Source organism: Pipra filicauda, unplaced genomic scaffold (assembly GCF_003945595.2).
Source record: "Pipra filicauda isolate LSUMZ 115617 unplaced genomic scaffold, ASM394559v2 scaffold116_size3395265_pilon, whole genome shotgun sequence".
Classification (NCBI taxonomy): Eukaryota; Metazoa; Chordata; class Aves; order Passeriformes; family Pipridae; genus Pipra; species Pipra filicauda.
The window spans coordinates 2,097,457-2,114,854 of NW_024103618.1; the positions used below are offsets into that span (position 1 = coordinate 2,097,457).

At 35.2% G+C, this 17,398-nt stretch overlaps 1 protein-coding gene across 9 annotated transcripts in view; it reads right to left on the minus strand.

Annotated features, from left to right (window-relative positions):
* The window catches only part of FRYL (FRY like transcription coactivator), a 135,817-nt gene that overhangs the window by 5,019 nt on the left and 113,400 nt on the right, over positions 1 to 17,398 (minus strand). For 8 of the 9 annotated variants that reach the window (XM_039385094.1, XM_039385096.1, XM_039385076.1 and 5 more), the window contains 6 exons: positions 14,434 to 14,687; positions 12,108 to 12,315; positions 10,035 to 10,184; positions 7,569 to 7,667; positions 3,318 to 3,386; positions 43 to 60 (listed from right to left, as the gene is read on the minus strand). In XM_039385094.1, the coding sequence (XP_039241028.1) occupies positions 43 to 60; positions 3,318 to 3,386; positions 7,569 to 7,667; positions 10,035 to 10,184; positions 12,108 to 12,315; positions 14,434 to 14,687 (798 nt within the window). The remainder of the gene's footprint in view (positions 1 to 42; positions 61 to 3,317; positions 3,387 to 7,568; positions 7,668 to 10,034; positions 10,185 to 12,107; positions 12,316 to 14,433; positions 14,688 to 17,398) is intronic. The other variant, XM_039385082.1, reaches the window with a different exon arrangement.

Here is a 17,398-nt window from a genome sequence, read left to right on the forward strand (position 1 = left end):
TGGCATGATTAAGTATTTGATAAATCAAGAACCATCACTTACTGCTAGAATTTCCATTTGCTAAGCAAGAAGATGAGCAGGTCACAAAAATACAAAGAAAGAAAAAAGAGCAAGAATTAGTGTAGGAAATAATTTTAATTAGGGTAAAAGATGTCCCAGGTAAAATGGAGGAAGAAATACAAGTAACATGCTCCAAATACACCCTGAATGTTAAAAGTTAATAGACTGAATTTGAGATGAAACTACTTGCTGCTATAATTAAAGATAGATAGCATTGGCTTTGATGTCCCACAGCATAAGTAACACATAACCCTGGTCTTTATACATTGTGTAGTCTGAAAGGTCACAAATTTAAGGTAATCAAAATCAAAGACATTTAGGTCTGGACATCTGTACAATGCTTCTTACTTGTTCTGTACCACTAGAATTTAAGCACAAATAATGCCTTTCAAAATTTGAAATATAATGTTAATTTAGATTCTGAATTCAGTTTAGAAAATTCCTGGCTTTGCTAAACTCAATTCTCAACACCTCTGAGAGATTTCTGTAATGTAATTGCACTTGGTTTTTAAAAGCTATTTCAGAAAAATGTTTGGGAAAGAGGTAGAATCATCAGAAAATATATTTGTCAGACTTAGGGACATGAACTTCACTTCTGTGCTTTGTACAGCACTAAGTGTGCTGATGGCATTTAAGCACATACAGTGGTCACAGCAAACCAAATGACAGAATATCCTGATTTGGAAGGAACCCACAAGAATCATGAAAGTCCAGCTCCTTGCCCTGCACAGGACAGCCCCACCGGACCCACACCGTGTGCCTGAGAGCGAAACATATGAAGATGCAACAGACAGAAGCAGTTGAGCTTTACTAAGCACATGATTGTACATGATGTGTATAATAAATTATATACTATGTGATGAACAGGCTATAACAGGCTGTAACATTGCATGTTTGTGTTACACTGCATGTTTTTGTTCTGCACTCTGTGCTATTGTATACACAGCACAATTATTATATAAGCAAAAACTTCTGATGCACAGAACACTGTGCAGATTTTGAACAGCTAAAGTCAACATGAATTTGATGAGTAACTTTAATGAAGCACAGAGAATCAGATTTGAGAAATGGCAGGGTTGACTATTTAATAATTTTAGTCATTAAGTTCCAGTGTTCTTAAAGCCAAGTCTCATTATTACTGTAAGCCATAATTAATCTCTTTCCTCCAACACCTTGATAGCGACATTTTAAAAATTCAAGAGAGGTTTTCTTTTAAAAACGTCTTTGTGCTGCTTCAGTGTTTTTCACATACATGCTTACTTGAGAAATAATCTGATTTTTCTACCTGCCTGTCCTGTAGAAACAGTCTAGCCAGAGTCCAGGTGCATTCTTTCAGGCTTGTGTGTACTAATAGCAAGAACTGAATAATTAGATTTACTTGCAAGTCTGCTGGCAATGCACAAGCCGGAACAGAATTAATCTCACTATTTCTTAGCTGTAAGAACCACAGTGCTAAAAATTAGTAAGAAAATCTTATTTGTGTTAGTGAATGAAAAATATCTGTTCTCCTGAGCAAATTTAGAACTTCTGTAAATAGTGTGTATTTATGAAGCAGGATAAGAGGACTCTGCCTTCTCAATGGACACTATATATTAAAATGATTTTAACTGAACCTGCGAGTACAAGCAGCACATAAAGAGTTACCAGCATGCCCCGCAGGCTAGGACTGAAAACCAAAATGAAAACAGGTCCCCAGAAATAATCAGTGTGAATGGTCACATAAACGCTTTTGAAGAGGCTGTCTTCAAACCCTGCAGAAACTGGGAAGAACAAGCAAAACTGCCTCACTTGGAATCCTGGATTTTCTCTGTATAAGCTATTTGAAAGCCTGCATGTTGCTTTTCTTCCATTTCTGAGTTTCCCTAGCTATACAGTGGGAACAGTAACATTTACCTTCACGGTAAATGTTAGAACAGTTTCTTGGTGTATATAAACAACATTATAAATATGGACTGAAATACATAAATGCTGCTTTTTTTATTAATATATAGAACATTTACTGTATTGTAATAGTAAATGTTGCTTCCTGTTTCTAAACACGTACCTGTCAGTATACGAAGATTTAAACCAAGTGTAAAATGCACTAATACTGTGTGTTCATAGGCAAGACAAAAATCCTTGCAAATGGTAGCAAATTATTTTGCTGGTTTTGCATTACCTATACTTATATGCATGACTTCTTTTTTAAATGTGCAACTTCAATACAATAAAAAAATCAACAGCATATTATCACGTTTTGCTATTCTAAAAATTCAGGTGCATTTTGTGATTAAATTAAAAAAACCCAAACATATATATATATATATATATGACAGCAAAAGAAAACTGTATAAAAGAAAAAATAGTCCAAAGACACCACAGACATTTATGTTGTTGAAGACTACATTTTTAGCAGTAGAAACAAGTGCATCAATGAATAAAGTTGAATAAAATAAATAAAATTCCTCCTTTCTCAGCTTGGATTTGGGATTTTTGCAAAAGATAAGTTCATCTGGTACCTGCAATTCTACTTTCTTACATCTTTCACTGTTCTTATTACAGGACTTCAGATGGCAGATTCCTTGTACCTACTAATGTCAGTTTTTGGATTTGCTTTTTTACCAACAGTGTCAATATTATGCAGCTATTCTATATTAAAATAAAAACAGTCCTAGTCCACTTGGGGAAAAGCCATCACTTACCATAGCAATTAGTAATATTAACATAGATGACTGCCATGCAAATACATAGAAAATATTCAACTAGTATTAATAGGTTACTGCACCTATTGTTAGATGATATCTTGAGAAGTGTTCTGTGAGCTTTTTGTCATACTCTTACTTTACTCCCTGTTCCTTTTCACCCTAATAATGGCTCCAGAAAGGTCTTATGTATTTATATATTATTAATTATATTAAATTCTGTAGAGGTTTTTGGGTAGGACTGTTTATCTGAGCATATAATTAGAATGCTAATCTTTTTTCCCTTCTAGAAACAGCAGCAGAAAAGCAGACTTGCTAGTACGCAGATGGTATCTAGTCTGCTTATCTACTCAGTGTTATTAAGTCTAGAACCCAAGGTTGCCAACTTTTATTAAAAAGACCTGTTTTTATTAGACTACCACTTCATAAGATTCTGAGTTTCCAAAAGATAGGATGATAACTGAAATGAAAAGCTTTTCATGCATTTTTAATCTCTCTACAAATATTGGAATTTTTGTGCAATAATGATGTTTTTTTAATGTCATATCCTGAGACTCACAAATGACGTACACCTACCTGGGCATCTGTGTTAGTGCCATGAATACCATCATCAGTACCAAATGTTCTTTTGCAATCTTCTAGCCACTGCAAAATAAATATAATCAAGATTAAACATCTTCTGAAACAGAGCAAACTGAAGACTGTGCTAAAACCGTGTAAGACATTTCATCAAGTCTTGCACATTCTTGGATTATGTGAAAAATTGTGATATGAAATCAATTGTTTACCAGCGCTGTTTGCAGTAATGATATCCACTCTGATATATCACTTCTATTTTTTTATTGTGTCCCTTCTGTTGCAAATTTCCTTCCTTATCCAAGATGGAGATAGTACACTTCAGCATAAATACTAACCCCCCCTTTGGATACTGTTGCAGTGAGACGTGTGGGAGGGTGGAGGCAGAAACATCCCTTTTATTACATGAGATCATATTTTCTCTTTACTTGCTGCACAAGGTTTACCCCAACATAATTTATCAGCATTTAAAACATAGCACTAATTCACATTAGAGAGAAAGCCTGTTCTATTTCTTCTGACTGCTTTAGAAATGGAAGGAAATAGAGCTCTCCTGTATAAGTAGATGCAAGTGCAGGTTTACTGGATAGAAATAAAAACCACAAATGCTCAATCCGAGTTTAGCATCACCTCCAGTTCATACAAGCCAAGGAAATGAAGTATTCTTGCATTACACAATGTGAACCTGCAGATTCCACTCAGGGCTGTATTTAACCCCATTTCCTATAGCAGACAACAAGTTTATTAATTTCAGAGGGCAATCTTTTCTACCTTTACCCAATCATGCAAATTTATCAAAAACTAACCTCCATGTGTACTGGCATTCACATGAATATCGTGTTACTATAAAGCATTTAGAGAGTCAACTATGTTCTTGGACAATACAACCTGATCACCTCATCTGACACAGTGCCCAGCATATTTTTCTGTACACTGTAAACAACTGCAAGCATGAGGTAATTTGTGTGTTACTGAAATGGGAATGTATCATATTGAGATAAAGTGCAAAATATCTTCTGAAATGAAGAACAGGCTCTATACATCCAAGGAAAAATAATTTAGCATACTGTGTGTGTTTGATATCTTGAGTCTCAGAGGAAATCTTAGTGACCTTTTTCTAACCTCTGTCTGATGCAAGAAAAAGAAAAATGTGATTTCCCATCTGCTCAATTTAATAAAGGTTACTTAGTGAATTAACTAGGTCTGTGTGCTTATCAAGAGGAGAAATGGAATTCTCTAAACACCATGGTGTCAGTTTCAATTAGTGACATGGATACCAACATACACAGCAAATCTCATTTTACCTTTATCAGACAGCATCCATCAGTAATGATGGAATAGGTTTGCACTGGAACAAATAATATCAGCAATTGGGAAGTTAGTATTTATTTTCACACACTGCCCTTTTAAGATCTTTTTTAAATCTTAAAACCAGTCTGAATAAAGGGTGTGCCCAGAATGCTATGATAGATATATAACTTTATATTTTTTATTACATTTATCTGATTCAGTATCCTTGTCCCTAATACACACATGAAGTCAAAGCAGTTCCCTTGCAAGAAAACAGAATAGCTCCAAAAAGGTCACAAAATTAATTTGCTAAGAATTTTGACAGAATATCCGTTCAGCACGGTAGAAAGACCTAAATTTTCTCTTTGGGAACAGCAGTAGATTGTGTGACAAAAAAACCTTCTTTATATGTTTGCTTTACATTAATTTATGTTTTCCCCATATATCTCCTACAAAGATATAGGGTGAAGTGTTGCTGAAAGCATAACACAGGGAAGTCTGGGATTGCTCTTGATCATAGCACAGGCTGGTTTGCCAGAATAACCCCTAAACAGATGTGCTAAACCATACCCTGTACAATAGGTACCTTTCTGTCTTATCTTGGTACATAGGTAAGAGTTTCAAGCAACTGCAGCCCAAGCCTCTTACTTTTTCAATCTGATTCATGTGAATGCTAGTACTCCACACAGCACAACAGAGACAAACATCATCTATTAAACTTTAAAACAACAAGTTTCATTAAAGAAGTTAACATACAGAACTTTCCAGTGGTTGATTCTAGAGGATACCAGATTAACATGCAAATTACATTTATTTAACTATCTGTTAATTTATATTTACTTTATTATATAGTAGCCAAACCACTTAGTTTGACCATTTTTCTACATGTTTCTATGAAAAAAGCAAGGATCTGCAATAAGCTCATTAAGCATTTTGCCTTAATACTTTCAGATTGAATAGGATACATAGCACAATTGTCTGCAACAACAGAAATTCAGATTTTACTTCAGGAAGTCTCGCTGAATCGCTCCCTATACTCTGCTTAAGAGGACAGAATAAAAAACCAAATAAAATCTAAAAAGGAGCTTTGGAAGAGTCTTAGTCTGCATGTGCTATATAACAGACACACCAAAAAATAAGGACCAACAGCTAAAGAAATACTTCTAAAAAAGTTTTAGAAACATTAATTATCTGAGATAATTAGTCACTACTTCTAAATCAACATGCTCAATAAACAGTTAAATAATGCATGAAATTATCTAAATGACATTCTATCAAGAGTCAGAGAGGATTGGTCAAAGCTAAAAGTTTCTTCTTCTGCAGTACTGCTGCTTTCTATTTATAAATTATTAAATAAAAAGAAAACCCTAACAAAATGTTCTCAGTTATTTCAGAACAATTCCTTTCACCCTGTGAACCTTCTTCCTGCTCCAGTCACTCACAAATCCTGTGGCAGAAGACAGGCTGACCACAGAAACATGTTACTGGACTCCCTTTTGACAGCTCCACTACAGAAAAACAACACTCCTTCACTATGATATAATGACAGAGGCCATCAAACTGATACCCATATTTGTTTACCTAGTAAAATAAAATACAAAGAAGTTCTTGTGTTGATATGATACACAGCAGTGCAAAATCAGCTAAAAATACATTTAGTGAATTCATGGTCATCTGAAAGGGAAGTAATTTAAGTCATCATACTTTGACAAATCAACCAAACAATACCATTTGTTATTGCTATGATAAATAAGGCTGAAGAGTTTATGTAAAATTCCTCCATGTTTGTACAGTCATCGTTCTAAGTACACACACGAGTCCCTTTTTACTCTGCCTCAAATCTTCATGTCTGACTGTGGGGCAAATCATTAGCCTCTCTGTGCCTCCGTGCTGCTTTCTAAAATGAGGAATAAAATATATCATTTTCTCTTAGGAATGCTGACAGCATTACGCATAGGAGATTGCCAGACATTAAATATTACATCAAGGAAAATAATGTTAGTCATTAGATGAGAACTTTGTTTCTGATTAAGCCTACAATGCAAAATGTACCTCACTATATTAGATCAAATAAATTGTTATTACCACAGAACAAGGCAAAAAAATGCAGCAACTCTTTAGCAGAAATGCTGGCCTGGATCCTAGAAACAGTTTATCTACACTAACAGGGCCGTGTGGCATACTTTAGCATTGGTTTCAAGGAAACTGTGTTTCTTTAAAGATCCTTTCCACAAAAAAGTGGATGTCTAGGCTATTCAACAGATGAGTTGTCAGCACTCTTTGCAAGGTAGAGGCCATAATTTCCTAATAAACTCGGCATGATCAAGAAACACGGAGTCACTCGTGCTGCAAAATACAGCTCTGCTAAGATATCACTACTTGAATTCTGGTTCTGTTTTGCATCATTTAAACTTGCCTATACAGCTGTTGTCACAGCCTCACAGGCTGCTGAGATCAGTAAAATTCAGCGTGTTCAGTTTTCCCAGGAATCATCATCTCTACAACAAAAGCTCATATATTCTCTCTCTCCATCTATTTGCAAAACTGATTATAGATTTCTTTTGGCTCTTGAAATAGAAATCTTACCTGTTTCAGTTTTCTGAAGTTAGTATCTTACTTTCTGAACTTCACACTAATGTTCACAAAAACAAATATACAGACCCTTGCTACAGAAATTTTCAACTTTGCGGTTCTTGGGAAAAAGGATATAACTACCTACATATACCTTGAAAACTAAACTGTATTATTCTAAACAACTGACATAAACATCAGCCTCAATGAGATCTAGCTGTAAGATGAGCCCTAAATTTATGCATCTACATATGACATAGCTGTTTAAGCCCCCATTACTGTCAGAAATGTTTTCCCACAGTTTACTTTTAGATACCTGGGTTGAGAGATAAGGACAATTTCTTGATAAGTAGGTTCTAATATTTTTGTTTTGAAATGTAAGAGACTCACCTGTTCTGCTGCCTCTCTTTTGACATTATAGGTATCCAAGTGTTCTTGGAGCTCCAGAACACTGAACTTCAATGTTTCCAGCAGGCCACAAGACAGTAGCTGGAAGATAAAAGCAATCACTTCTGAAGCCATGGAACACCTAACTATATAGTTAATATCTAAACTATATAATACGAAATCCCAAGTCCACATTTGGAAAAACAAATTAAATTAACTGGGTACACATCATTTGTGATACCTTTGAGTAAGTGAAATAACACATGTGACTGTATATGTTAAATCACTGAAAAAAAGTTTTGATTCCAAAATAAGAAGAGCAGTACCTAGTTAACATCTGAAAGAGATTTCAAAGCGATTTTTAGATCTTTCATAAAAAAGAACATTTGATACATTACACACCACTAGTGTAAGTAAAACAGTCTGTAGCAGGAAAAAAAGGTACTGCTGCTGGTGTGCTCCTATAGCAACCTAAGGAGCATCCACTGAGGGTTACTTGCCCTTTTCAGCATACAAACTATACTACCAGCAAAGGTTTCTTCAGTCTATAGGAACCAGTACTGTCAAAGCAAGAACTGCTGGATATTTGAAGAATTTTCTACCATTAATGACTTTCTCTTTTTCAACATGGTTTCAAAATCCCTTTTTCCCCCAGGGGCTGCCACCTCAGCTTTGTTCCACAACATTACTCCCTGTAGTTTTATTTTCACTTAGGTTTTTCTTCTTAATCCTTCTCCTGCCACTTCCTGTAATAAACACGCCTCTAATATGATGCTTCCTTCCTCACACTGGTCATCCCTTGCACACATTAAGAGCTCTGTACTTTATCAGTGAGAAGTAATCTGACAAGCAGGTTCATTTCAATTAAATTATTTGGAAAGAAAAGATTTATTTACACAGTACTTGTTAATGTAACAACACTACTGTGTGTATGTACAAACATATGCATGTACACAAACACAGAAGTCTATATACTTATATGCATATACGTTATATTCCTTATTCCTTTTAATACTTGTATTTTTATATATGTATTTACTTATTTATTTTTTAAAATACACATACTGTTCTAGATAGACACTAATGTAACTCTTCTTGTGGCTTCTTATCCCAAACAAATTTCTTTTTTTTTTGTTAATTTGGATAATTTCTACTGCTTTAAAGTGGTCTAAGTTAAACAAAAGACATTAACACGCGGTTCCCTTGAAACACACTATCTGTATTACGCTTTTTAAGTCCTCATATTCTTAAGTGAGAACGTAAGAGTTGCCCCTCAGCACCAAGGTAAAAAAAGGTCAGGAGAAGACTCCCACACTGGGTCAAGGCCAAACATCCATCTACCTCAGCCCTGCAGCTGACAATGTCTAATGGCAGCTGCACAGAGAAGGGCAAGCATGTGGTGACCCACCTACCCCAGAATGCTTTCTTAGCCTCTGTCAATGTGTTGTTCTACATACTCAGGAAATCTATCCAGGGCTATTTCTTTCATGAATTTCTTTAGTTGCTTCTTGAAAACATGAACAGACATTGTAGAAAATGACAGCATTTCACAGTTTGATTATGTACCACATGAAGAATGTGGTTCTGTATGTTTTGTAAGTCATTGCTAGCTTAATCTGATTATCCTTAACATCAATTAAGATAAATTAAGATCAAATAAAATAATTTCTATCACTTATCCATGATAATCAAGACACCTATGCACAGATTTCTCTTCTGAAGGGCTGAAAAATCCTAGCCTGTATACTCATATCTTAGATGGAAGTCATTCCACATATTTTATAATCCTTGTGATCTTTCTTGAACCTTTTCCAGTGCAATTGCATTTCCTCTGAGATCAGGGGATCAGAACTTGACAAAAAATTCAGGATGTAGGTATATTGGGGATAGGTACATTAACTCAATGATGTTTCTTGTTTTGCTGTCTCTTTTCTTAATAATTCTAGTTTAGCTTTTTTTATGGTTGCTGAATATTGAGCTGACTTCTTGCATTAATGTTTTTTATAACCAAGATTTCAACTTGCACGGCAACGAACAATTCAAAGTCTTCATTGTATATTTGTAGCAAGAATGTTTCTCATGCATCACTGAATATATACATAAACAACACAATATAAAAAGGCAAACTGCTGCTAGATAAGTAGTCTTCTTCTTATCTGTGCAGACAACATATAATAAACATGAACAAGCAGAGAAGGCAAAAAATAACAAGGGAATTTAAGTGATACCTACTATCAGTAAGTTCCCTCACTGTTCACTGTTACAGCTGGAGGTTATTTTGTGAGAAAACGCATTTCTCACCTGTGTTTTCACATGTTGATGATACATAGTGGTCACTTAACATTTTAATTCCTCTGTGATTTCAATTATAAAGAGTTTATTTTTTTCCCCAATGTTAACAAAATTATTTTGTATGTTACATAAAACTTTTTATGCACACATTCCAACATGTAAGTTTGAGATTCTTACTGTTTCTGCATCCACAAAGACTGTTGGACATTCTGAACACATCATCATCACTTCCAGAGAACTTCTGAATTTTGTTCCAATGCGCTGTAGACTTTCACCAAGAAAGCTGACTGAATCATTTGTTATAGATACAAACTTTCTTTGAATGGTCTAGAAAACAAATCAGAAAAACATTTATTTTATACTGTATTTTACTACTCCTCTGGCTTTTTAGATTAAGAATTTCAGAGCAAATTTCCATCATGACAGCATGTATTTTTATCACTAAGTGACAAACTAATATGTAATTTGCTCTTAATATTCATGTAAAACTAGCTCCAGAAAATGCTATCAATCCTGGACCTATAAAGACAATTACTCCTTTCACATCTAGGCCTTTAGCCTTAGTATAGCTGGATGACTATTTGTCTTTATGCAATACAGACAGTTCAATTTATTTTGAAGTGTTTATACACTCTGAGAGTATGTAATAAAGTTTTACGAGTGAGCATACAACCTGTATAGCACAATCTGCGTCCACAACTGCCGCCTGCATGGTTTCTATCTTCTTCAAAAATCAGTCCTATATATATATCATGTTTGATTTTGCAGACCATCAGCTTGGCCTAATGTAACATTATGCACTGTTATATATTATTTCATAAATCCTAGAAGTTACATACTATAAATCAACTATATAAAGATTATATTTACAGCTGCAGAGTTAAACACAGTGTAGGAACCAGAAGGCAAAATGGAAAGGTCCAATCAAACAAGGCCTCTAGAGTGTAATTTAATCATTTTAACCCTCCTCTGCACCCAGGAACAACTCCTCAAAAATGTTTCTTTGCCCATGCTTGAACCTTGGATTGCTATTGCACATTTTTCCACAGTATCCACCTTTCCAGCTGACTGAGGGCTATCCTGTCAAGCCACAGAATGTTTCAGCCTTCTCCCTGGCTCCCTGTTTAGTGAACACAAAAGAATATGACCTCTCATTTTACCAATTCCAGGAAATGAATGCATGTGTGAAAAGCAACTGTAGCTAAGCTTTGGTACAATACAGAGAAACCAAATCCCTGATGTGTAGATGAAGCAAAAAGACAAAAGTCTACATTCAGTAACAGGAATTTCATGATGCTGTGGCAAAATACTTAGTTCAACTAAAAATGGAAAATGGGTATAGATGTGCAAACAAGTTATTCCACGGATAAGGTAGAGTATGAATTCTTCAGATTTAAGTTACTTCATGGTACTAACTCTAAACCTGTCCATGCATACTGGATAAAATATGTGCTAGTGTGGGGCTTTCATTTATTATGACATCCCAAGAAGCAGGCCAAATTAATACTAGAGATAAGAGAAAGGGCTGGAATCATAAGGTCTTGGTCTGTAGTTCTGAATCTGCTCTTAGCTCATTTGGCACATTGCCTGTAAATAAAATGGATTAATTATGCTTCTCCTATCCCATAGGAATTTGCAAAGAATCCATCCGCTACACATAAGGAGGAGGGAGCCAGAAAAATTTGGCCCTAGGCATTTTGTGTTGGATATCAGATCTATGAGTCAAATAAAGAGAGGCATTTGAAACCTCCAGCTTTAGTGGCTCTCCTGGTGTTTCGATTACTTCTCTGCAGAAAAAACCCCTTTTCTCACAAGACAATGCAAGATAAATTCATTAATGTTTGTCATGCTGTGATCCCATCATAATGACTCCCACAAAAAAAACAGGAGGAAGACATTAATTCTGCAATCAACACAGAACTTGGGTGATGTCCAAAAAAATAAAAGAAGGGATACAACCTGAACTAAGAGCTTATAAGAAACACTGAACTGGTTTTCTGAGCCTTTGTTTTTTATTTCCTGAGCAGAATCACTCCTAGACAATGACTACATCAGATATCACATGGAAAAATAGTGTACAACATTTTAATACTCTTCTAGCAATGTGTTTTTTGGTCTGCTTTTGATTTGATTTCTAAGGCATCTTGCTACCATAATCTTGTGGCTTTTGCAGTTACAATGAGAAGAACAGTTTTAAAAGTAGGAGGGAAGGATCTCAGATAAGCAATCATGCACTGGCAATTCACTGACCTGAAACAATCTTGAGAAGACATGAAATGTATAGACAGCACATGATCCATCTGTATCGGACAGCATCTGATTGACGTGGCAGCGCCAAGCTTGCTCTTCATCATCATATGCCACTGGCTGGAAAGCTGCCAATATGGCAGAAAGAAATGGCGAAGGAGGTGGGGAAGTTTGTACTTCTGGGAAACCATCCTGTTCTTCTTCATCTTGGCTACAAATAACAAATAACAGAAATTAACTCCTCAGCAATTTTTTTTAGAAAAAAAACCCCCTTCACTTCGGTAAAAAAAAAAATAAGAATTTTGGATTCAGAGTAGCACTTTGTAAAATAAATAACGGATCAACTAAGATAACTATGAACCAGGAAAAGAGTTAACAATCAAAACCTTTTGCTACTGCAATATTAAAAACTGCATATACTCTCAAATATCTCCAAACTTTATTAAAACATGTAAGTTCTAAGCTTATCTACGGACAAAGGGCTATCTGTAGGTTATATGTAGCTATATAGAGCACTGTATATATATACTCAGAAACTGGCATTTTTTTCTTGCCCCCAATAACTGAATTAACATTCAATTCTTCAAATTTTTATTTATCTGAACAGATGGTCCACCAATACACATAACAAATTTTGGCCTTCCTTAAGGGAAACACAAGAGCTCATTCAGCAGTATAATACTATTTTATAACTGTTTAAAGTAACATAAGCAAATGGAGATAGATCGAAACACTTTAATTTTTATGGTCAATCAATTTAATGGAGCATTCTGCTGTCATACTTTCCATTAGGAACCAAACATCCAATAAAAATACCCAGCTATAAGTTAATCAATGCTACTACTTAAAATCATTAACTTAATGATTAGCTTAAAGTTTCTGTATTACAAGGTATGATACATTTTGACATTTCTTCTTGTATAATTGAACTCCTGCAGCAAAAATATGTGTAGGAGGATTCTAAGTACACAGATAGTTTGTTAAAATAATTTTTTTCAACACATACAGGTTTTCTCTATAACAGCTGCCTCATTCACTGCAGCGCTAAGTACACCTTAACACTTAAACATGTCTTGAACAAGAAGTGTGGGTGCTGTTTTTAGATCCCTTCATTTGAGTAGCACAAAGCTCAAAAGCTAAGACACAAGTCTTTTGAATCTAATCTGTAAGCAAAGTTTCACAAAGATTTTCAGATATTTTCTAACTAGTGTTATCACCTATGCCACTCTTCAAACTAGAGCCATGGGGTTTTTCATTCACTGGCTTAGTGCAAATAAACTAAAACCTTAAGAGATTTTTCAATAGCACATGAGGGAATAACTGCTCTTAAATGGTACCAGCCTTTAATTCTCACAAGGTCTATTACCACAGGTTGCATATTGGAATCACAAGATTGAATTTCAACCTTTGCAAATGACTTGGTCTTTTACATGTCCTGTTGTGTTCTTTTCTGTAAAAGGCTCCTAAAGTGATCTCTCTGACAGAATATATGCTAAGTCTATGTTCCTATATAAAATCAAGTCTCTGTATTATTCAGTCTAAACTTCTGAACAAATTTTAAGTATGAACAAGCCTAAGAACAATTTGGATTTTTTTCTGTTTATTTTGGTTTGCAGTTTTTGTTTGGAGTTTTTATTTGTTTATTTGGGGTTTCTTATTTGTTTTCCCTCCTTCTTAGACTGTTACCTTCAAGGAACTTACAGTTTCCTTTTAAATACAACTCAACCAGCTAGGACTAATTTTAACTTTTCCTCTTTATATTAAAATGGAAAAATGTTATTTTACTTTAAAATGTTTTAGAAATACACAAGAGACCGATTAATCTTAACAATGAAAATAAACCCTGGGCAAATTCAAAGACAAACTGATCCGATTTCTACAGAAGCTTTGATTCTAAAAAAAAAAAAAAAAAATAAAAAATTTACATTTTCCCCTGTCTTTGGGTGGTGCCATAAGTCAGAGCAGTTCAAGGGCTTTTCCATGTTATACTGCTTGCAGCTACTGCCTGCCAAGAAAATGGTCCAAAACACCCTCTGACCTCTTTTCGCATTTCTAAACCGTTGATGACGATGAAAAGTGCTAGATTTCTTTTACTCAAGAATTCTTGTGTTTTCCCGCACAGTTGTTTTATCTGTACCAGAAACAACTGTTGAGCAAAGTACTGAGGCAAAACGAATCAACCAATTAGTATGGATATGCAAACCATCATTTTATATTCTTGTATTATGGAGATTAATGGAAAACTCCACACCATAAGAAAGCCTACTTTCCTTGATTCATGCACCGATAACATGTAATTTCTGTTACTTATAACCAATATTAATCTTACCTAGACAAACCAGAGAAGTCAGCTTCTTCTTCTTCACATCTCTCATCTAGCTCTTTCAAAGCAAGAGTGACATCCTCTTCACAGACAGATTCGGAATAGCTTTCAGGAGCTGCTGCCTCTACCAGTTCTGGGGGCTCTTCCAACTCCAGAGATTCGTGACAGACCAGACAGTCTTGTTGTTCGTGTAGCAGATATGACCCAGTGTCTTCGCTAGCAGTGCTAACCTGTTCATCCCTTACTGCTGAACTGCCTTCCTGTGAATCACACATACTTTTATTAATTTTATTGTCAGGGCTTATGTATTCTAAAAATTGTTTGCAAATATCCATTTATCACAGAATATTCTGAGTTGGAAGGATCATCAAGTCCAACTCTTAAGTAAATGGCCCATACAGGACTCAAACCCATGACCTGGGTGTTACTGGCACCATGCACCAACCAACTGAGCATGTCTCAGGGTTTATACTTTAACTGTTCAGCTCTTTGCCTTGTTCACAGAGTTTTACTTGAACAAAGACAGGCAGTCTACTTGTAATGCTTATAACTGGTAAACATTAATATCTTAGAATGTGACTTATTCAGAGCAAATACAACCTCTCAAATGCACTCATTTAAATCTGCTAAGAGAATACTGACATAAAAATAAGCAAACAGCCTCAAACACTGACATCAAACACAATCAAGACTTTCATATTTTACTTTTCTAGGTAAGGATCAAAATGACTGCCTCGTGCTTGCCTTTGGAGTCTATGACGAGTACAGAACATTTCTTGTCCTTTCCACTCTCCATTTTAACAAGTTTCTAAAGCATAACTACCGATCAACAGTGTAGTAGATGAACAATGGAAAAGGGACATTCCACTGTTTTTATTATTTTTACATTACTTCAAATATGGGTAGCTTAACGGTTTAACCCTGAATCTCTAAATGTAGGCTTTCAATCACTGGCAGTTACAGAGAGAGGATGATTAAACTCAGGTAGGTAATATCAGAATGACCCTTTCTCCCTTCCCTCTTCCTTCAATAGCATTATCATATTCATTAGCATCACTATGTTTAACAGAGGAATTTAGATTTATTTAATTTATGCTGAATTCATCTGAAACTTTTTATTGGATTTCTCTGTGGAATAAAAGTAACACTTGCTATTTCCTAAAGGCACAAATTATCGCATATTTTCATTCTTAGAGTGCTGATCTTCCTTTACTGGTATATCCAAAGCTGGTCAACAAACCTTTGGTCAGCCTCTAAGCAGAGACATCATTTTGTGGTTTTCATCAATCAAAACAGATCCTCTGACAGAATAAATAACTGTACATGTATTAGAAAAGACAATTCAGCTTTGAAAAGAATGATATCATTTTCTTGCACAGTGATCCTAACCATCTCACTTCCACTGTGGTACTCCTTGACGTGACACTGCTGTCATTTGACACAGCTAGTGACTTCACTTCTAACGCCTCTTTTGTTAAATTTCGAATTTTATTGCACAGAACAGCCATTTTGTCCTCCTGAGCAGCTAAGACACACAGGAATGCAGAACACTTTTACAAAACCACAGCAAAGTAATTTGGATTGAACCAATGGTCCATTTCTGTTATAGATGTTAACACAGGATACAGACCTGCACTGGTCACGACTGGTAGATGTACATATGAGGGGTACACTTTTTGAAAATATGCAAACTACTAGTTAATATTTGTGTGAATATTTTCACCTGGATTATAGAAATACAGTGATTTTACAAACGGAACTGCAGAAGAATGATGAATCCTAAGGGCATGGGCAGTCTTGGAAAGAAGTATGAAAATGTAAAAACGAGTTACAGCTGAGAATGTACCACAAGCAAATAATGGAGAAGACAAGTTCTATTGTGGTTAATTTTGTCCTATAAAATTCCACCTTATATACTGCTTCTTGCTTTTGAAATCTTAAACTAAAACATCTGTCCTATGTGGAAAAAATCATCCAGATTAAGTGTTCTTGCCCACCTAAAATTCCATTGGATCAACAATGCACGTTGTAGACAAGCCTACGAAGCGACAATTTGTTGGACAATCTAAGCACAGGTATTCTACTACAGTTGAGACAACTTATCAACTGCAATGTAATAAAACGCTTCATAAAAAAGCACATAAGTAATCATAATGAGAAAATATGAAAAAATGTGGGGAAAAGCACTTTATGAAAGTCAAAATATTACACCTTTAAAGGTGAGGATTTTATCACAGGAAACCAGCCACTTTCCCTTTATTGTACTCCAAATACATCTTTTGTTCTTACAGTTTTCTTCATTAAATATTAGCTGCATCTGTGGTGTGTCTATCAGTAAGTGATTTTTCTAGGTAGTGAGCAGGTAAACTACAAACCTTTGTTTAGAAACCCCAGTCACTTGAACTAGTCAGTAGACAGTTTACACCAGGTTAGCTGAAGAGTCAAGTGTAAACAGTGCACTGGTTAGTCAAATACACATAGGAATGGCTTAATTTTCTGGAAAACTCAATCAAACTGCATGTATTGTTAAAGATGGGATTAGCAATGCTTATCCAAATAAAAATATGATTGCTAGTAGCATAAATAATTTTAACAGAAGAGATAGAAAGTCCATCTAAACCAAACCACCTCAAATTCTACAAAAATTGTAGCAGGTGAGAGTTTTATTTTAAATTAGGGGTGTTTTTTTAAATTTTAAATTATTCCAAAGTTTTAAAAACAATAAACTGAAGTACTCACAGATTTGCAGGCCGCCATTAGCTTGAAAACTGTCTGAGTCCACATGGGCCTTTCCGAAAAAGTACACCACTAGCATCTGTAGTCCTTTTTAAAGGATTATTTAATGGAACCAACTCCTAACACAGCTGGCCTGAGGTTTTATTCCCATATAGCACCAATCACATTAACCCAAAGAAAGCAAAAAAAAAAAAGGGGGGGGGCAGGGGGGAAGGGAAATAAAAAGGTGTTTGAA